This window comes from Haliotis rufescens, unplaced genomic scaffold (genome assembly GCF_023055435.1).
Source record: "Haliotis rufescens isolate VD_foot unplaced genomic scaffold, xgHalRufe1.0.p SCAF_9, whole genome shotgun sequence".
Taxonomy (NCBI): domain Eukaryota; kingdom Metazoa; phylum Mollusca; class Gastropoda; order Lepetellida; family Haliotidae; genus Haliotis; species Haliotis rufescens.
Genome location: NW_025964383.1, coordinates 22,443,571 through 22,466,998, shown reverse-complemented (window position 1 = coordinate 22,466,998; position 23,428 = coordinate 22,443,571). Strand labels below are relative to the sequence as shown.

At 39.8% G+C, this 23,428-nt stretch overlaps 2 protein-coding genes across 5 annotated transcripts in view; one reads left to right on the top strand and one right to left on the bottom strand.

The window, feature by feature from the left end:
• LOC124120610 (E3 SUMO-protein ligase RanBP2-like) overlaps window positions 1-23,428 on the bottom strand; it is a 160,204-nt gene that overhangs the window by 65,185 nt on the left and 71,591 nt on the right. The gene's annotated exons all lie outside the window — the stretch shown is intronic.
• Window positions 7,210-12,293, top strand: LOC125377531 (E3 SUMO-protein ligase RanBP2-like). The gene is made up of 8 exons (XM_048391259.1): window positions 7,210-7,435; window positions 9,092-9,277; window positions 9,450-9,515; window positions 10,335-10,520; window positions 10,692-10,757; window positions 11,274-11,390; window positions 11,844-12,005; window positions 12,119-12,293. Exons 1-8 carry the CDS (start codon window positions 7,210-7,212, stop codon window positions 12,277-12,279), a joined length of 1,170 nt encoding a protein of 389 aa, XP_048247216.1. The 3' UTR covers window positions 12,280-12,293.

Genomic DNA, 23,428 nt, shown 5'->3' with positions numbered 1-23,428 from the left:
TTTTATTAAGTCCAATGAGAAACGGGCAATAGAAGTATGCGCGTGGGACTCCGTTATGATAATGATGATAATGTAGTCTTCATAAAACATTTTACCCTCAAAAACCCAAATTGGAGAAAGGTCTAGATGTGTCTCTTAGAAAATAACAAAATGATGCTGCATTTGTTTTGTCATCACTGCTCCCATGATGCATGTTGGATTACATGTGCATAGCCATGACCATGGTACACCGCACGAGTCTGTAGTAGGAATGTATATAAGTTCTTTAAACTTGAGTGAGACAGAGGGAAACATTTTTCGTTTTAGGGTGTATTACAGAACTGCCCAAGCTCGGGGGCTTTCATACTCGCAAGTCTACGGTATGATTAATTAAAGGTAGGGGTCGTCTGTAAAAGATAATCGCGACGTAAAAGGATATTAGCTTAGATAAAGAGGTGATTAGGCATACATCTACCATAAGCCCCAGATCACGGTTCCGGCATGCACAACAATGACATGATTATGTTTACCTGATGGTAGCACGGTCCCGTTTCGTCCATCTGACAGCAGCAGCATGTAGTCAGTGGAATGATTCTTATTCTCCCAGGTTTCGTCAAGGTAAACGATCTGAAAGCACTGACTGCCATCGAAATCCCTTCTCCCGTAGTGCAATAATTATTGTAGTCTGCGAAACATTAATACACAAGCCTTATGAGCAGAATGTAGCCCCGACATGAAGTAGAATTCTGAAGGAAATTAAAAACCCAATTAATGTTTCAGGGACTACATTAATTATTGCACTACAGGAGAAGGGATTTCGATACACTGCACGTGTTGATGACCGAGCAGTTTTCAGGTGGAAATATTCCATCCTGTCTAGGACGTCTCACTATATCCGCATCATTCCTGACTATGGCAGTCAGAGCTTTCAGATCTGGGGCTTATGGTAGATTTGGGCTAGTTTTCTAGGAGAAAAAGAAGACTGGCGAGTATCACAAGGAAATGATTGGTGATGCGTTCAAAGACTGGTTGGAACATCAGCTACTGCAGTCTTAAGAACTCCAGTGTCATGTCATGGATAACGCCAGTCATCATTATGTTCGGAAACCAGATATTGTCTTGCCAACCATGTGTAGCCTAAAGGCGACTAAGCAAGAGTATTCTATATCTTGCAACATCGACTTCAGACCATCTGAAACGAAAGTTCAACTCCTGGAGAAAATTCGCCTGAATAAGAAACCAGTAGAAGTACAAGACAGATATCCCGGTGGTACAACACGATCACGTTGCCTTACGCACACCAGTCACACATTGCGAGCTCAACACTTTTGAGCCTATCTGGGCAAGCTGCAAGGTTCGTGGCATATCAAATCATTCAAACGCACACATGTCAAATGGTGACAAAGAAAGAGGCAACACATAAGTGCAAGGAGAGATAAGAGTTTATTTTTATATAGCATCGCCACGCTGAGATTGATCGTCACTACCGGAAGGCTAAGGCACACAGGACTGCAAGCCGTAGGTAACGTTGTTTCAGCGTCCTTCGGCATTACCTGAACTCTTGGGAGTCTGCTGGAGAACTCTGGGAAGGGGCTATTGGAGAGGTCTAGAAGTATCTCTGTCTGCGGTCTGGAGGTTTCTCCAAGTGTCTGCCTCTTTTGCCAAATCATCTCGCTCTTTATGCAGAGTTTTGATATTAAACTTTTGACTGCATAAGGATCGTTTCACGGCCACAATGTAGTAAACATCTTGTAATTGTCGACTGACTGACCGGTCACCTTTTTGCTTTGACCCATGGCCAGTCCGTACAGCGAGGTGAACAGAAAAATAAGACTTGGTTATATAATGATACTCCAAGCCGGTTTGTCAACAAGTTGTCCCCACCAGTTCTTGACACTAGGCAGCGACCTCTGTCAATTCGCAGCAACAAACGAGTTATGTTACACTTTGCTAGAATCACATCAGAGGCATTGCAATAGGCCCAAGGTCGCGTCCTTGAAATAGAACGTTGTTACCGACAACGTGACGCCGTAGATATCAGCCTTGTTTCACCAGTATCATACCTTTGGGTGATAGTACAGACTCAGATACGTCTTCAGTTCAGTCAGATGTTGGCTAAATAAATCATCTGTAGAACAACCAATTCTTCTTGATTCAAAAGCCCCCAACCATCCAATACTCGTCCCGTTTCATAGCTTTAACTATTCCATCACTTTTTCAATCATATATAATGCATTACATATCTTAATTGCTATCCACTTCAACGCATTACTTATTAAAGTACAATAACAGCAATATTTTGAGACCACCCCCAACTCGGGTGACATTTGCAGCAGGTTGGGAATGCAAGGGCCGGTGTGAGGTCATCACCTCGGGACAAGAGTTAGGCAATTACCTCAGGCTATAGGCCGTTACCTACATGAGCGATAATACGAATATTCTCTAAGTTTATCATCTTTGTACCTATAAAATTACCTTTTAGGCTCCTCAGTGTCATTTGGGTACACAACTTGATGACGTCATAATTGAAGAACCTTTATTCTGATTGGGAAGTGTCTGTGAGTTGCTCTCCATAGATGTAGCTTGGCAGCGTAGCTAAACGAAATCGTTCCCAAAAGTAGAAGAGATATGTCAATCGGTATAGGGAGAAAAGGTACGGATAATCAACGTGGAAATTGTAAGAATATCCGTGAAATACTAAACTCCCCCCCCCCCCCCCCCCCTTCATAAAATATACCGGAATTATTATTTTTTAAAGTTTGTGCTTTATGTTAACATTCTTAATGAGTTATACATATGTTGTTTTTCGTACAATAAGCACTGGCCTCTCAACCTGGATTTCACCAAAAGAAAACCTTCGGAAGCTAAAGAAATGCACAGAGATCAAGGGTATCAGACATCTTGTCTGCCTATGAAGTTGTAATCAAGCAATAATCCTTTATAATTAGTATCCAATTAGCTTGTAACAACTGCTTTATCCGTTTAATCCTTATCCTTACTGTACATCTGGCTTCATCGCGCATGTGCTTCATTGCCTTGATTCCCGACATGGGTACGGTGTGTGAAGCCCATTTCTGGTGCCCCCCTCCACTCTGCTTATCTGAACATATCATGCTAGTATATGCCTCTCATCAATTGGTTGTTGTCACTCAAGCTTGATAATGATTGAGAATCTACATCGAAACCGCGCTATCTGCAATAAACCAGCAGTTGTTATTTATAAAATTGTACGTTTTCTTTCTTACTCACAAACTTTCTCACTTGCTCATTATCGTGCATGTAATATCTATAAGCGTTGTCACAACCTTTCATGTCCGACTAATATATTCACTGGGGTCTTGCTGTGCATAGAAAAGATTATCTGTATCGATTTCAACCCTGGTATTGTTTGTATTTACCAGCTGATAAGAGGCCCCAAATGTAGGGCAAGTGTTTACAAAAGGCAGAAATGCACTGCACAAGGTAAGGGTTACCGGCATGCGCGTCGTACTGATTTCGACGTCGGTTTCCACCCCACGCCCCACTGAGCTGTGTAACACACTGTGCACATTATAACCTGTTTGGTGATAAGAGGCCCCAATGTAGGTCAAGTGTTAAAATTGCAGTGACTGCGTTGCAGGCTGAGGGACACTAGGTGTTCAGTCTACAGTATTTCTATTTCCCACCTTGAGTTCACCTTCACCAACGAGGAAGAACATGGTGGGGTCTTTCTTTTCCCAGATACTAGAGAAAGTCACAGGATATTTCGTTCGTTCAGAAAGGTCAGTTTCAAAGTATGAATTGTTAATGTACTAAAATAGTAATATAACTTTTGACCAATGGCGTTGTTGGCTTTATCTGATGAAGGATAATGGACATGTCGGTCACATGGACCCAGGTCGAATATATTTGAGTTACCTTTAAGCTATAACAATACTAAGAGTATGCTCGTGTGACCCAACATCATTTAGCAGATAAAAATAATGTGTTTTCATACTGACAAACACATTCGTCTTTTCTGCATTCTGCCTTTGCAAAATTAATCCCGAACTCTTTGGTGTTAGCGTAAATACTGATTGAAGTGACGTTGTTTGAGTTCATTATTTTGAGTGTGTTCCCGATCAGAATCAGTAATGATAGAGTTTATACCAAGTATTGCACAGTACATCTCAAACATTGTAGTTTTAGATAAGTATACTTTTCCAGCATATAAGGCAGGAACTGAAAGTGTGTAGCATGATTATGGTTTCCCCTGCACACTCTTATAGACTTGTGCTAAAATTGTCTGTGAGAGATAAAAGTGTGAAATCGTTTGAGATGCAAATATTTTATTACACAATGTACATACATTGTATTTAAACTGATGTCCATAGCACTGGCTCGATCTGTATGATGGCACAGAAACAGTTTGTTGCAGAAACCCTCCTTTCAGATAAATCTAAAAAAGTACATTGAAGTTGTGAAGAAAAACATGCAGATGTCAATTGTATGAATGCAATTTAATAAGTGTTCTACTTTTAAACACTTCAAACATTGTGCCGAGTTTAGGGACATTTCTAGGTGGCTCAATCCAAACTGACAACTTCGTCAACATTTCAACATGTGTCAGCAATGTCGAGAAAGCTGTCTTCTTTGAATTTATAACCAGACATCATTATAAGAATATCACGTTTCACAATGTTCTTCTAGATCACAATTACCAGCGTGCAATTGCCTTCCACGATTCACTTACAAATAAATAACAGAGAATACCCAGTCTCGATTATCTCAGCTCACTGCAATTACGCTATTGAAGCTTGGGTCCAAAGCACTATATCGTTAAGTTACAATCTAAATAAGTTTCATAAGATCTTATCTTTATCATTATCTCAACTAATATAATATGTAAATAGGCAATGGGCAATGGACAAACGAGAGACAGGGGGTAATTAGCACTGATAGGTAATAGCAATAGAATTGTAAATGGAAAAATGAAAGCCAGCTGGATAATTAGCACAGACAATAATCAAAGCAATAAATCCCAAGCACTGAGCAGATAGGTTCCCTAGTCACGGTTTATGGCTGGCTGGTGTCTCCAGATGGATTTTCTTATTGTATTTTTCTTTGTCGCCAGTTGTAGTCGGTAGACAGAACTTTGGTGCTTTCCAACATGATGTTATGGTTTTGGTTCTTGATGATGTGTTCGGAAATAGCGGATTTCAGTTCTACTCTGTTGACAGAGGTCTGATGCTCTTTGAGTCTGGTCTTGAGGGATCTGAGCGTTTCTTCAATATATTGGTTGCTACAGTTGCAGGAGATCGGGTGTATACATCCTCTGGGAATGGGACGTGCGCTGCAGGTGCCTCTGCCATTGGCTCGGAGACTGTTAACTGTTCCATTTTACCATTGCTAAACACCTATCAGCGCCAATTAACTTTCCACCTTTTTTATCTTATTACTTTGTTGGCTTTGTTGTTCTTGCAGGAATATATATATATTCTCTGCTTCATAGCATTAATTCACCTAATGAAGCAGTAAGTCTATGCTCTGAAACGTTATTTTCCTCACAATAAAGAAGTTGACCTGTTTTCCTTACACCTTTATGTGTCTTGAGATTGAGTTCACAGTATCATCTGCTTGTCTATTTTGAGGGGAAGCAGTTGCTTTGATCTCGTTTTGCACATTTTTTGTTGGTTTCTTCGTATATTCTATAGGGATTTACCAAGCATACCCAGAACCAGTGATGATAGTTGTATGTGCATTTGCAGCATTTTTAAAATACTATTTATGTATTAATTTAGAACTTGACCTTCAAAGTGACATTGACCAAATGTGCCTCCTCGGCGGTTTACATAATCTTTGATTTTAGGCAAACCTTTAATAATATCCTATATAAAAAAGGTATTTGTAAACGGTTATAGGTATGTGTTGTATAAATCTATAATAAATGAAAATAACAATGTGAATAGAAATATGCAATTTTGACAAAATAGGGGTGGGATAACTTATTACCAATGTTTTTTCAAAAATCATAAAAGTTATGTGGAATATGAACATTGCCATCTCATCATAAGTCGTGTCGGCTCATTTTGAGATATCAAATGGCTTGGTTGATAATACTGATAATTCATAACGGTTCTTTTTCCAATTAATGGAAAATGAAAACTACTTATACTAAAACTACTTTTTACTAATTACTCAATTTGTGAGAGGCTAATATTAAAAACATAATACTAATTCAAGTCTAATATGTTTAAACTATCACTTAAATGATTCAAAGCAAACACTACCTTTTTTTTTTGGGGGGGGGGACTTTATTTGATTTTCTCTATTTTTACAACAGAAAAGTGCATTTTGACCCTAAAACAGTATCTGCCACCAAACCATTTGACCACGACCACCATTTTCTAGTCTGTTGGATACAAAAAAAAGGAAAACTTAAGTTTGCTTTGTTCTACTGTGGGGAGGGGTATGTCGGCAGTTTGGGGGTCTGGCCACATACTCCTGTCGACTTGTGATGTTATTACTCAATGTGCAAGACAATAGCATGTTTCTTAAAAAGATGTGTCCTCAAAGGGCGAGTAGATGCCACATTGACATCAGTCATGCTTGCTACTTTAATTGGAGACCCTAAGGGATATCAAAATAGAAATGGCAGCACCTGAGATAGGTTCAAGCCGATTAAATATGAAAACTCATTTGTTTGCAGATACGTCTTAAAAGAAACTATGTCCAGGAATACGACACTGCATCAATGTGGAGTGTGTGAAACTCCCTACACGTTCGGTGGACCCGATCCATACCTACTTCCTTGTCTACATTCAGTGTGTCAGACATGCCAGGATGCAGACAACACTGATACTATACGATGTGGTATTTGCCAGGAGGACTTCAAGAGGAATGATGTTGGCGAAACTAAGGATGTTGTAACAACAAAACAGGTGTTGTTGTCAACCACCCAAAACGACACTGGGGCGGTTTTATGCACCAACAACAACGATGGCATTCAAGCCATGTCTTGGAACACTCTCAAGGAAGGTATTCAGCATGTTTCAGAAAGGCTTAGTCTTGTCAAACATTTGGAAGGCAAAGTTGATGGTCTTGAATTGGATATTGAGTGTAATGCTCAAGATCTTAAAGAAGAGATAAAACATACATTTGGGCAGCTCAGGAGTGTTTTAGACCAGAGAGAAAATGAGGTATTACTGGAATTAGAAAAGTGCAAAGAAGCAGAGAAGGCCTCAAATGCATCTCTTCTGAAGTTACTTCAACATGAAGATTCTACATGTGCTTCATTTTATCCAGAGCTGTCTTGAACTGTGTTGTCCTACTGAAGTCCTCTCATTGAAGAAGAAAATAGAAGCCAAGATAATTGCTAAAAGTGCCACGATATTACCACAACGTATCCGCCAAAAGTCCTCAATCACATTTTCACAAACGGGCCTCCGACCTTTGACAGAATCAATGGCAACGTTTGGAGAGACATGCACTGCTTACTGTAAGTATGGACACGTGTCAATAATGTACTTGTATATGTTGACAATATCAACGGATACGGATGTATCTGTCCTCAAGAGTATATACGATATTTTGTTATATTACAACAAATATAAGTGGGAATAGAATATCAAATGGTCGGTCCCTTAGTATTAACAATACACAGACATTTAAACTACATGTGGCGACATCATGTACAAGCGATTGTATTGTGTCTGTGCGGAAAAATGATATTGTGATAATATTAGGACAAACAGAGATTAGGGGCTCGATCCAACATTCTCTGACGTCTTTGCAGACAAATTGTCAAAAAACTCTTGGGAGAAAAGAGTGGGAATAATCAACAATGGCCGTTTTGAGCTCAAGAACCCGTTTTCAAGCACAGATTGCAGGAACTGAGACTGAACAGACTGAGCGGGTCATGTATCAATTCGAGTAGTCCGTCACGAGAATGCATCCTCATAACTGACAAGGCTGTAACACCCTTGTCCCCTTGTCCCTAGCTCATAACGAACAGTGTTTTTCGCATTGCCATGGCTACAAGGTTCATAGATTAAAACGGCCTAATTGTCTATCCGTCGACGGGTTTGTCCAGCTAAAACTTAGGTTATTACCTATGCGACAATAACTGATTATGGTAGGCTAACCGTCAATCTACACGTCTCCTGTAGCATCCACAGAAACAAACTTTTCTCCATCAGCCTTGACAGCATCAAACTCTTTTTGAACTTGTCAGTTATCTCCTTGTTCTTAAACCTGACAGCCAGTTGTTCCACCTTGCCCTCCTCTTCTGAGAAGTCCTTAGCATACCAAACCCACGACTTCCCATCACCCGGGCTTGAGTTCCAGCTCATGGGTGATGACGTGGTTGCAGCAGACTTTGTAGATTTGGTCTTGTCAGAACTCGGTTGTGGCGAGAGGTTTTATGTTCGTCTCATCCTCACTGGATCTGAGAAGGTAAAGAAACTTCAAGTGTATGATGGCTTCAAACAACACCATTGCTGACATTCATGTATGTCATAAAGAAACTTAATTTATTTATGATAAAGTTTATGAGTGAGTGAGTGAGTGAGTATGATTTTACGCCGCTTTTAGCAATATTCCAGCAATATCACGGCGGGGACACCAGAAATGGGCTTCACACAATGTACCCATGTCGGGAATCGAACCCGGGTCTTCGGCGTGACAAGCGAACGCTTTAACTACTAGGCTACCCGACCACCCCGATAAAGTTTATGATATTTGCATACAGGCTGATGATCTGCAGAAGGAGTGAGTCAGTTTGTTGGGTTTTACGAAAAGGCAGCAGGTCATAACTGATATAAGGACCATGAAAACGCAAGTGCTTAACAAGTTTGTGACTTAAAGTAGGTGTCAATGGCCTAAAACTGATTATATAAACTTAATTGTCTACGCTTGACCTTAACCCACAACATAAACCATATGTGTTTGCAAGTACATTAGACTCGGGGCTACTTGGAAATAACTTGAATTTCCAAAATTGAAAGATATGTTAGTTTCTAGTAATATTTGTTATATTGGAACACATTACAACCGGTAGTGAAGTAGTGAAGTTTGACAGTAGATCTTGTAGAAGTGCGAAGTGGCTGTGAGCCCTATGACTCTTGTTTCTGACGCTTGGTTCTGTGTCCCTTAGACACTTCAGGTGTGGACTTCCTGTATGTGGAGGAGGCTACAGAGGAACAGAAGGCCAGAGCCAGGAAGTACCTGTTGCCCGAGTCCTTCTACCTCTATGAAAACAAACCCCCTTGTCCAGGCTGTATTGGCTGTGAGGACTATGACCCCAGTAAAGTCAGCGTGCCCAGCAAGGTCAAAGCCAAATGTGAGTTTTATTAACAGTCTTCATGAGGTTATGTCTAAAAGGACGAAACTATGGTTCTCTAACAAGAATATAAAATAAGTGTAATGGCTAGCATCCTTTTTTTCTGAAATCTCACATTGGTCAATTTAATTTCTTTATTCCAAAGTTTATTTAGGTTCGTTTATCATTACAGCAAAATCTGAGGAGACAAGTCCTGCACCAACAATAGCTTCAGTTCAAGTTTCAAGCAGTGCTGGTAGTAAGTGGTTTTGGTTTATATTATTTACACTTCCAGGAAGTAATCAGTCTTGATAGTCGTCTGGAACTTTGTTGAGGTATCAATATAAGTGTATAGCCAGCATTAAAAACACAATGTTGTTATTACAACAATATCAACTTTTGAGCACAAACCTAGCCCTCTTTATGAAATATGGAAATATATTATGGGGATTATTGGAATCGTGTTTTTAATGCTGGATCAGTGTATGTAGCAAAGCATGATAATTTATGCTTTTGGACTTTTGCATCTTTTCTCAACAGGATTAGAATCTGATAATTACTGGTGCTATACACTCGCCCTGTGCAGTTTGCCGGCTGCATGTAGAAAACTACTCGGGTGTTGGTGTAGTGGTTCCCACTGTGGGAACCAGGCCAGTAGGTCTGGTGCTCACACCTATACTACATATTAAATGTGATGTTTCGAAGTTGTGGCACCTGCCTCCACATTTTACTTTTCTAAGATATGCCCCTCCAGGAGTGGCACTGTGTGAGGTTGTTTATTGGATTATGAATTTTCCCAAGTATTTACGGATTGTTGCTATTTTATTTTGGTTAATGTTACATTCAGAAAAAAACAGCAACTTCCAACTAATTTAGTCATGAAATAGACTTCAAGGTACGTTTATATAGGAGAAGTAACCTTTGGACCCTTTGTGAAAAAGAAAACCCCCACCATTTTTCATTTTTGACCCTACAGTTCTGAAAAACTGATTTCACCCACTGATTTCTAAAAGGCACTTTACCCATGAGATGCCCGCTCTACTTCCTTGTTTCTGACGCTTGGTTCTGTGTCCCTTAGACACTTCAGGTGTGGACTTCCTGTATGTGGAGGAGGCTACAGAGGAACAGAAGGCCAGAGCCAGGAAGTACCTGTTGCCCGAGTCCTTCTACCTCTATGAAAACAAACCCCCTTGTCCAGGCTGTATTGGCTGTGAGGACTATGACCCCAGTAAAGTCAGCATGCCCAGCAAGGTCAGAGCCAAATGTGAGTATTATTAACAATCTTCATGAGGTTATGTCTAAAAGGACGAAACTATGGTTCTCTAACAAGAATATAAAATAATTGTAATGGCTAGCTTCTTTTTTTCTGAAATCTCACATTGGTCAATGTAATTTCTTTATTCCAAAGTTTTTTTAGGTTCGTTTATCATTACAGCAAAATCTGAGGAGACAAGTCCTGCACCAACAATAGCTTCAGTTCAAGTTTCAAGCAGTGCTGGTAGTAAGTGATTTTGGTTTATAGTATTTACACTTCCATGAAGTAATCAGTCTTGATAGTCGTCTGGAGCTTTGTTGAGGTATCAATATAAGTGTCAGAATTAAGCATGCAAGTCAGTGGGTCCTTATCATAACCATCATGTTAATACAAAACTAAATAGAGACCCCAGGGTCCCCGTTTAATTCTAACACTGAATAGCCAACCATTGTGAAACTGATACAAGATAGGATTTGGGGGGCAGTAAGTAATGAGAGTAATTGGATGGTGACAGGGAAGAGCTTCTGTTACATGCTCCTATTTTATGTTCCTTTAATTCACAAATATCCCTGTGGTGACTACTGGTTGGAATTCCCCAGCAATCTATGCTGGTCATAAGAGGCAACTTAACGGATTGGGTGGTCATATTCTTTGACTTGGTGTTAACTGCATTGATTGTTGCTCACAAAATCAATCACTGGATTGTCATGGTCCAAACACCAAAGGCAATGATGTTTGCATTAATGACTTATTGACCATCAGGTGTTGCAGGCAGTACTGGTGCCAGTGAAGGGTTCTGCATGATCGGTCAGGCTTCAGGCATGTCCTTTTCTACACTAGCTGCACAGGGAGATGCAGTTGGTTATGCTTTCAAGAAAGGCAAGTAGACAGTTACCATCATCAGTCCTAGAATTGTTTGCAGCCTGTTCAACCACAAATGTAATTCCCAGCATTATTCTGCCCTACATCTGAAGCAAATGTCTAAATTTCCCAAATTGGAATTAGGATGCTCTTAATTGATGTCAATATATAGTTACATCTAGATTCTAATGTGATCACTTGGTCAAATGTATTTCACTCATAGCAGGATCAATAACGAGGAAGAGGCTTAATGCTTGGTTCACAGTATTAAATGCAATGTTGATATACAATGTTAAAAAAACTCTAAATTGAAGAAGAATGGTACTTTAAAAACAATATCACAATTTTGAACAAAATAAGTTCTTTCTCCATTTTGCTTGCCAGATGCCCTTTGTTTGGAATCTTAGCGAAGTCCCTTCCCAGGTTATTGAGCATAGCGCTTGGCCTGACATTCTATGTTTTCTCTGGCAGATGAGAACCGACCATTCCAGTGGTCAGGAGCAGGTCAGCTGATCTTTGGGACTTCCCCAGGAGGCAACAGGACCAATGTTGATGATGATGAGGTTGTGCAGAGTGATGACATTGACTTTAAGCCCATCATTGACCTTCCAGAACTAGTTGAAGTCAAAACCGGTGAGTTCAAGGCCAAATTGTACTTTCCTGTTCATATAATGTCTTTTTTGTGTGAGTTATGTTTTTGGCATAGCTTGTCTGCATATGTGATATAGATGTAAATGTCCTTGCAGGGGAAGAAGGTTGGGAGGTGGTGTACTGCCAGAGATCGAAGCTGTTCCCATTTGTGCGGGATTCCAACCAGTGGAAGGAGAGAGCTGTGGGAGACATGAAGATCCTCAAACAAGATACTGAGTCTGGCATCTCGGGTATTGGCATATTTCATCTAGACTAGACTCTTACAGGCCACCATCATATTGTTTAAAACAACCAAATGAGAACCTTTTGATATGATAAACATGCTTGGCATAAGCTTGATGAGGGCAGGGTTCAAAGTCTAGTCTACTGTTCCACTGAAACTAGTACTGTAATATTAAACAACAGTAGACTCTTTGAAAATGTGTTGTTCAGTTCTTCTGTCTCAACAATGTTGTTAGATCAATAAAATGATAAAACTTTTATATATGTTTTCCATTTTGTTTTCTGTCCTTGTAGATAAATACCGATTGCTGATGAGGCGAGATCAAGTACACAAAGTAGCATGTAATCATCTGATAGCTGGCAATATGACCCTGTCTCCCATGGCAACGTCAGAGAGAGCCTGCTGCTGGACTGCTCAAGACTATGCTGAGAACGAGGCCAAGGTTGAACAGTTTGCCCTCAGGTTCAAGGTCAGTCACCACTGAAATAACAGACATGTCTTGGGCAGCATTACTTTTTGAGACGTCAGTTTGCATCTATATTTCAGTTAAGAAAGAATTTAAGCTTTTGGGGGTGGAGGGATGATCTATCCTCAGGATTTACCAACAAAATTAATTTGTATGCTGCACAAATTGGATAAGATTGTTTGGCTCTTCCGGAAAGTAATGCACGTTTTGAAGTAATGTGACAAACGTCCTGGGCTCCCGCTAGAATATACTATGATGGGTTTGTTTGAAAAGCCCTATAGACAATTATTTCTTGTACATCCATTGTTTTCCATCTCCCGTTATGAAAAAAACTAGGGGATATAACGATCAACATGTCTGTCCGTCTGTCATCCATCTGTTTTCCGTTTCTTGAGCTGAATTCCTAAAGTGTTGAATATTTCTTGTCGAAACTTGCTATGCAGGTCAGTCTAGTGGTGTACTGCTGCTGTTTGATGATTTGGGAGCTTATTTTTTTTTCACGACACTACTCACGAGAGTAGTGCTCATTTCCGGTGCAGAACTCCAAAACCGTTGGATATTTCCAGATGAAACGTGCTTTACAGACCAGTATAGTTGTGAACTGGTGCCTTTTTGATAATTTGGGATACTGAAAAATACAGAACAACAATGGTTTTTTTCTTCACAGAACTGAAGGTAACCAATGGCAATGTACCAAAAGTGGGGTATAAGTAGCCAAACTCCATTTCTGAATTGCACCAGAATGGAGAAGATATGTCATCTCCTAGCTCTTGTTTAGGATTGACTGTGTATGTCGTCATCTCATGTGAGTGAGTCTTGTGTTTCAGACAGAGGAGCTGGCCAGACAGTTCAAGAAGAAGTTTGAGGAGGTTCAGGAGCTGGTCAAGGCAACGGAATCTGGTAAGACTTTGTGTTAGGGTGCTACCTCTTACCCACTGAACCAAAGTAATTAAATCTAAACCTTCTGGATGATCATTTTTCATAGCTGTTTAGCATTTTCTCAGTCGTATAGAATGGTGTTATTCTTGTTCAACCAAAGATTAATACATACAGTGAATTTGTGTCATTTGATATTCTAAGATTCTTAATAAACCAAACTCACTGTGACCATTTTGCTGCACCCTTGATTAAAACAGTTTATCTGTCACCTGAAGAATTGTCTAAAAGAGGAACTGATGTACTGCTAGTATCCCAAGCCAAGAATACCAACAACTCGGCAATTGTGTCCAAAAGCCAGGACGTCCCTGTGACAGAGGAGAAAGAAGAAGAAGATGATGATTCTGAGGAAGAAAGCATCATGTTTGAGAAGAGAGCTACGTCGACCTATTTTGAGAATGATGAGTGGAAGGTAAGCTATTGACGTTTTTTTATGTGTCGTACAGTATTGCAGTCAGTCAGATCACTTGTCAAAATGGTTTGCTGCTCTAAGATGGCATTAACGACACTGGCACGATGAGATCATGCACTGACGTCCATGAGGAGGAAGTCCAGTCCGATTGCTCCAGCATACACTCTCACTTACACATCCAAAATATCATCCCTGAAGCGCACACCTGTCATTGTGCTCTGCTGTAGGACATGGAGATCGGTTCTTCCACCTCTACTGATCCTATCCCAAATTATGATTGAGCCTCCTCCATAGCGGTCATGTTTGACTACCTTGGAATCCTAAAATCCTAAGAATTCATTTGGTGAGTTAACAACGTACAATGTTTCATACTCTTGGACAGGCTCGCCGTCACATCAGACCAAGCCCAGAGCACATGGATGCCAAAATCCGTTCCCTGGCCTACTCCCAAGAGTCCTTGGTCAAGATTGTGCTTGCCCGCAATGAGGAGCTGGTCAAGTCCAACAGTCAGCTTGTGGGGGCCCTGAGAGAGACCAGAGAAGTCATCACACAGCTTAAGGTGAAGCTTACAGTTGTGTTGGGATAATTCCCTGTCATTTGGTGTGGCTCTTTGACTAATTGTTACAGCATATTACATGTTTCAAAAGTTTCGTGTTTATTTGTATGTAATGTCTCACAATGTCTCTCTCACTGTCCACTTAAGAGGGACTTAAGACATAATGCTTTGCTAACAAGTATTATAGGTAAGCAGTATCCTGTGCTTCTTGTGTAGTCAATGCACTATTGATGTAGACTGTTGCCCATGATCTTCATTGCTGGTTTAGCTTGGTGAGGCAGGCTAACACCTAGTCAGTCACTCTCTGAACCTTGCAGATATTTACCGGTCAGATGTCTTTGCTAGACTGAAACCGTTGGGGATTCCGGGTTAGAAAAGGTCCCCAGCAACCAATGCTTCCGAGAAAGAGTATGATCATTATATACTACTCAAAAAAGGTTAAGGAACATCCGATTCTTTCAAATGGCTACAGCTAATCTCTCATGCCATGACAGATTAACTCGATAGTCACATGTAAGAATTGTGGGTTCCTTAACTTCTTTTGAGTAGTATATATGTATAATACGTGGATAATAAAAATGAAGTCCATAATTCACGAACTATTTCCGTATTCGATGAAGTGTTTTCATACAGAGTGAATTCTAGTGTACTTTTCCTGGGAGTAGTGATGTTAAATTATTTTAAGTATCTGCCTTTCATTATCATGTTTGTGTGTGTTTGTGACGGGTGCCATCGTGAGGGTAGGATTACGCTTATTTCGCGAACACCTGGTATCATATCTATTAGTGATTCATAAACACATTCCTATAATATAGTGGGAATCGTACAATGGACTCTGCTTTTAGCAAAATTGAGACATGAAGATATTATATTATTTCACGTCGGAATGATGATAAAAATATTAAAATACGGACAGCCTCACAGACTTCGAAACGATGTTCAGATAAATATTTGTTCACATTAATTCTGTCATGTGCGTGAAAATGGGTTTCAACATTATATTCATCAAGCTTACATTCAGGTCGCTGGCTACTTCGGCATTAACACGTGTTTTGTCTCGCAGCTCAAAGCAACAATGTTTCTCTCATGAACATTTTTCTTTCCATCCATGACGAACATCTGTCGTAATGTCAATGCCTCAACAATCTTCCTTGGCAGTTTAATTCAACAATGTAATACACACGGCCTCATTCTCGGCGTCGTTCCTTCCAAATACCCACCACGTAATCAGGGTTACAACCTTGGGATAAATTAATACAATTATTTGCATTTTTAGAAAAGATTTTTTTTTCGTGAATATTATCATTAAAATATATCCTGTACATGGTATTTTTGGATTGCACTGCATATTTCTTTCATTATTTTCTAAAACTTTTTGTTTTCGCCTTTCTGACCACGCGATCTGGCATGCTAGCCTTTCTGGGTTGAATAGATAGGGTTTCACAAGCGCTTGACCACACTAATCTCTGAGAAAATAATACCTAGATATTTATGATAGGTTACAGTTTGCATTTCAACTCCTGAATACAGCCACTTTCTACACTGCGTAAGTAACCACCGTTTCTAAAAACTATTATGTCAGACTTATTCGAGAAAGCATTTGCAACATCTTGCAAAAACAGAAGCAGCCCCTTCAGCGCATTTTCCTCAAGGCCTCAGAAATTATGAACACCATCATGCATATTCAACCTGATGCCATTACCTTTGGTTCAAGCAAAGGCATACGTACTACAACCTCAAACAACATGCAAGTACCAAGGCTCAAGTGATGGCATTAAACTGGAAGAAAATACAACTTTGCTCCAGATGCCTTGGATTTTCCTGTTCAAAGCTGACCGTGGATAGAGTGTCTGCCTGGAGAGAGAGGAAGGTCAGTGGTTCGATTCCTGGTCGTGACATACCAGAAGTGAAAAGATTGTTCTTGTAACCTTTCCTGTAGCTCGGCATTAGTGGGGTAATCAAGGATTGTTTAGTATACTGTGTCAGTCAGTATACTGTGTGTGAGTGAGGTATCTCAGTGAGTTAGTACTATAGAATGGCACACACACATCACACATGTCGCAGTGCAATAACCTTGAACACATGTGCACCATTTCCCCCTACTACCTGTTTTAAAGCTAGTGAAGTTAGACCGTAGGTGCGTTCAATAAGCCGTTGGGTGCCGATGCGCTAGCGAGTGTCTCCGAATATTTCCAAGTCAATGAAACGCATGCTGTGCTAGCTTTCTAGCGCATACTGAAGAGTAGGGACAAAAATGGGGCATTTGGACAAATGCGGGGCCCGTGAACATTACATTTTGACATGGAAGAACTTGTAAGAGATACATGCACTCAATGGTAAAGTTTAATACCTACACATTAGTGATTACATTTATGGGAAGACTTGTAAAACCCAATTGTTTTAGCTGCATTTAGAAACAGGTAAATTCGTACATTTTCATAGGTGTTTGTCTTTTCTTAAATAAATCTAAAACATTGTAATTTGTTGGTGTATTGGTTTGTTGTTTTGTTTTTTGACTTCCGTTGAATGACGTCTTCAGCTATGACGTCATTTCTAGTGTCAGAATAAGATTGGATTACGCAAACCAAGCCCTCCGGATGACGCAAACAATATACCAGAGTGTGTGAACGATATTGCACCAGTACACATACGTTATTTAATAACTCGGTTATTTGTAACCCCCATGGGTAATAAATTATTTTGACGTGATTTATGAGACGTTTTTCCTGCCGTTTTGACAACATCGTGATATGTCTCATCCGATGTATTTAATTTATTCACCTTGATAACTGTCCAGAACATACTGAAATTAAATAAATATGGATTGCTAAGGGAATAAGATATTTTATCAAGTCATATGATACGCGATCACTGTTCGGTGGGATCCGTGAAGATCCGGCGTAGAATAGGTCTTCAGCAACCCTTACTTGCCGTAAAAGACGACTATGCTTGTTGTAAGAGGCGACTAACGGGATCGGGTGGTCAGACTCGCTGACTTGGTTGATGCATGTCATCGTATCCCAATTGCGTAGATCGATGCTCATGATGTCAATCACTGGACTGTCTGGTCCAGACTCGATTATTTACAGACCGCCGTCATTTATCTTGAATAGTCCTGAGTGCGGCGTTAAACAACAAATAACCTAACCTAACTGTTCGGTGGCAACTTGTGGATAAGAACAACTTAGTTTATCTTTATTATTAACAATAATACTTTACATACACAATGTTCAACAGTTCAACATTACTTAAATCAGTCTGCAACGCCATTTTGAAAACCGCGCCCCTGCCGGCGGAAGTTGACACAGCGTTCGTTAGCACCCGAACGTCCACGGAGAGAGCCGAGAAAGCATCTCAGAAAACTCCTCGGCCTATTGAACGGAGGCCTGCTCCAATGTCTGGTGCCAATGTAGGTCATAAGTAACAAGTGCTATGTGTGAGTTGATATGCTGTCCGTTTATTAGTACCAATTGCGTTTAAAGTAGACACCTGAATAAAATACTGCTTCTGCTTTAAATAATGACCTTGAATCTTGATTTCATCCAATTACATACTTTATTATTAACATATGGAAACATGGGTACTAAGGTATTGTTGTAATGCTGTCTAAACTTAATCTAGCTAGCATACCAATTGTGAAAAGTTAACATGCACATGGCAAATTAAACATGAATGACAGGAAACATAAGGCCACGTATTTTCATTGTCTTTAATTGAGTTATTATTATCGTAACAACACTTAAACATAACCAGTGGAGGAAAATGCTTTAACAATATTAAATATGAATGTTCTTTTGGTACTATAATATATGAATATGTATCGTTTTGAAACAGGTGGCTATTTCAGTCACCTAAAATATTTATCACCTGTTCGTACAGATCAATAGAGGTTATCACGCGAGTGTGTTTGGGGATGGTAAATATCCTGCATTAGGAATAAACAATGTATTAAGCGAGCCTTGGGGGATTGCCTAAAAGTCGGGCCAAGAAAAGTCGGGCTGGGCCGGGCCAGCGGGTAATACTAAAAATGGATTGCAGAATAATAAAACGAAACGTGCATATCTAGGCAGATCTCAAATGTCCAGAAACGTATAGTTTTGCTCATTTCATTGAGTTTGAATCAAAATGTATCTTCAGCAATGTAATAAACTGATAATTATAGCTACATATCGAGAGTTCATACCGAAAAGTCAGTGTCTTGACTGTGTCTTTACTTTGATGAGAAGTTTTCTCACCGACCTTAGCGTGTAGGGGTGTGATGTCCTGGGCAGGAATTTGAAATGACAGTGTTTTGACTACTCTTCTTTCATTAATTAACGTGTTTGGCATACCTAATTAACCTTTACTAGTTCATGTTAAACCAACACAGGATGTTTTCTGCAAGTGGATATTCGCGAATGTCATAGGACTGACACGACACGTTTTAATAACTGTCAAAGCGCTTCTAAAATTACAACACATACTTTACATCTATAGACTAATTATAATATCATATCTACCTATATAACACTTTAGTGTCTCATATTGCAGTCATAACCATAGGAAATACAAACGTACCAATCCAAACAGAAAACCAAGAACCAAAATTCCATCACAATAGAGCTAACTGGGACCAATTCAAAGATATCTGCAACGAAGCTAACTTAAACGAAATAGAAAATAATGATCCAGATACCTATTGTAAAAACCTAACAGACTATATAATAAACGCAGCCAAAACCTCCATCCCCTTCAAAACTTCTAAGACAGGCAAACCTACGGTATCATGGTGGAATGTGGAAATAGAACAAACTAGACGAAAACGTAAATCAGCCTTTTATAAAGGAAAACGCGACTACAAATATTTAAACATAGCCCACGAACTAAACCACCAGGTTCAAAAACTAGTCCAAAAAGCCAAAAGTAGAGACTGGAAAAAATTCTGTGAAGGTATAAATAACCGTACAGATGCCAGAATGGTCTGGCGCAAAATCCACGCCATTAGAGGCTTAAAACGACATACAAAAAACCACCTAACATTGACAACTCAACCAACCCCGCCCAAAAAGCAAATAATCTCGCCAACCACTTTTCGGCCGTTAGCAGTAACACCAACTTCAGTCAAAAATTCCAAGATAAACTTAAAACAGAAAAAAAATCCACAAAAGAACCAAACAATAACAATCTAGAAATAAATCAACCCTACACAATGGAGGAGCTCCTCTACGTAATCCAAAACAGGAAAAAGGGCACAGCCCCAGGATTAGACCTAACTTCTTACCAAATAATTAAAAAACTCCCCCTAAAACTACTCCAGGCACTACTCAAACTATACAATCTCATCTACCTAAACGGACAGGTTCCTACTCCCTGGAAACAGGCCCTAGTCATACCAACCCTTAAACCTAATAAACCAGCTAATCAAGCTAACTCATATAGACCAATATCCCTAACTTCAAACGTATGTAAAGTAATGGAATCAATGGCTAAAAATAGATTACAACATTACTTAACGCAAAATATCATCATCAACCCAGATCAAAGCGGTTTCACTCCTGGCCGCTCAACCCTAGATAACCTCGCCCGACTAGAACAAGATATTAAGACAGGACAACTAAATAAACAATATACCACAGGCATCTTCTTAGACTTCTCTAAAGCTTTCGACATGGTATGGCACGATGGGCTAATACAAAATCTTAAAAAATAGGACTCAAAGGTCAGATAATAAACTACATCCAGGACTTCCTAAACAATCGTAAAATAACCGTGGGTATAGACCAAACTCTATCGAACCAATGTCCCCTAGAAAATGGCACTCCACAGGGCAGTATCCTCAGCCCCACCCTCTTCAATATAATGATAAACGATCTTTTCGAGGGCCTATCCCCTAAAGTAAACACATCAAAATTCGCGGATGATGGAGCCATCTGGATCCGCACTAAAAGCATGAAAATGGCCCAAAATTTACTCCAAAAATCTCTTAATAAAATACAACAATGGGCTGACAAATGGGGTTTCTCCCTTAACTCAGAAAAAACAACAGGAATAGTATTCAAACATAAAACCATGAAACCCGCCTCCCCCATCCTCCAGCTAAACAATCAAACAATCAAATTTAAAAAACAAAACAAATTCTTAGGGCTTATTTTCGATGAACATCTCACCTGGGATGCTCACATCCAAAACCTAACAACTAAATGCAGTAAAGACCTAAACACCCTAAGATGCCTAACTTGCTCTAACTGGGGAGCCTCCAAAGATACCCTCCTCTCTCTCTACATATCACTAATTAGATCAAAACTAGACTACTGCTGCGCCATATACAACACCCTAAACAACTCTCTGTCTAAAAAACTTGACTCAATACAATATCAGGCTCTCAAACTAATTACACGCACCCAACATGGCACCTCCTACACCTCACTTCAGGCCTTAACAGGAGAAATGCCACTAAGTCTACGCAGGGAACAGCTAAGCTTAAATTTCTGGGCCGCGTCCCAATCAAACCCTCTCATCCAAAACTTAATAAACCAAAACATCAGCCCCAAAAACCAAGCTCTAGCTCGTAAACACCCCTTACTTACCCCAATATCCCAAAGAATAACAAACTACCTAAATGAACACCAAATTAAAAATCTTAAACAAAACTGCAAACAATCAAATATCTTCACCCCTAAACTTAAAATACCCAAAATAGACACAACACTAGCTAGCCAAATAAATAAACAAACCGACCCAAACATAGCTAAAACTACCACACTAGCATACATACACGAAAATTGGCCAAATTGGTGTCACATTTACACGGACGGATCCTCAGATCCGACCTCCAAACACACAGGTTTCAGAGTCCATACCACACAACCAACTAAAACCACACAATCCTACCGACTCCCAAACAACCAATCAACATTCACGGCAGAACTAATGGGCATGGCCTCAGCCCTCCATAATCAAGAATCCAAAAACCACAAAAAAATCCTAATACTTACCGACTCCCTAAGTGGACTGCAAGCCCTCCAAAACAAAAATACCAAAAAACCGACCTAAATTAATAAATCAAATACTTAAAAGCTCCAACGACCTAACTAAGGCAGGCAAACACATAACCTTCTTGTGGATACCCGCCCACGTAGGAATATACGGTAATGAAAACGCCGATAAAGCAGCTAAACTATCCCTCAAAATCCCAGAAATAAGCTTTAACTTACCCATCTCAAAATCAGAAATTAAAAGTGTAAACAAGCAAAAAATCACAAAAAATGGCATAACCTATATCTAAACTCAAATAGCCAAATAAAAAAAGTGCTCAGCAAACCACTAACCAAACCAAAAATTCTCCATCCATCAAAAAAAATAGACAGAGTAATCACTAAACTCCAAACAGGACACACCAACCTAAATAACCACCTAATAAAAATAAAAAACACACTACAGGTAACTGCCCACACTGCAAACAACTAGAAACCCCAGAACACGCACTCATCCACTGCACACATTACCTAACACATCGCATTACAAACCACCCTCAATCTAAACAAGGCTCTCACTCTAGAAGCAATACTAAACCCACAAAATAAACTAGAAGACTTCAAGGCCTTGGGCGTATTCTTTATCAAAACGGAACTTATAAAACGCATCTAAAAACACAATAACCTACCAAATCAAAATCACATAAACAAACAAACATCCACCATACCCAGCTCCCTTAGTTCTCCTCCCCAACCCCATCGGCATCTATTCCAAATCTCAAAATTCCCAAATTCTATATAAGCAACCCCTAAAGCCCCCTCTTGGGTTGCACAGACCACGTGTTATATCTACCTATTTACTACTTTATAATGTCACGGTACATCGTATTTAAAGAAAAGAAGGGGCCCAAAGTGAACCTCTTTCCCTTTACATTCTCAACATAGTCTCTATCAGAAGTGTTTGGCTTGTGAGGGGTCCGACTTGGCCCGGGCAGTCAAAATCAACTTTAAACACACAGACGTATCTTCAAATGTATTTACATCTATAGATTAGTGTTATATCTAACTATATACCACTTTATAATGTCACGGTACATCGTATTTAAAGAAAACAAGGTGCTCAAAGTCAAGCATTTTTACTGTATTTTCTTAAGAAAATCCCTGTCAGAAGTGTTCGGTCCGACTTGGCCCGGGCTGTCAAAATCAACTTAAACCTCACAGATGTATCATCAAATGGATTCACATCTATAGATTAGTATTATATCCACCTAAATACCACTTTATAGTGTCTCAGATCGCTGTAATTAAAGAAAACAAGGTGCTGAAAGTGAAGCCCTTTTCCCTCTTTATTCTCAACATAGTCTCTATCAGAAGTGTTGTGAGTGAGTGAGTGAGTATGGTTTTACGACGCTTTTAGCAATATTCCAGCAATATCACGGCGGGGGACACCGGAAATGGGCTTCACACACACATTGTACCCATGTCGGGAATCGAACCCGGGTCTTCGACGTGACGAGCGAACGCTTTAACCACTAGGCTACCCGACCGCCCCTAGTAAGTAAGTAAGTAAGTAAGTAAGTAAGTAAGTAAGTAAGTAAGCGACTTTGTTTTACAGTCGTGATGTTTAAGATTATTAACCACCCGGGACAGGTCGATCCGACAGGTTGAATGATACGCAGGATGCAAAAGGATGTAAGCGCAAGTACGGTACAGAAACTGAAGTAAGTTGGGCTCTCTTAGTTTTCTGTATGCTTACACATCATCACGTCATACTGGATTTAATTTCTTATTCTAATACTGCTAATCTTTGTCAGTGGCCAGTGAAAGTATCACAAGGGAAAATTCCAATATATACAAAA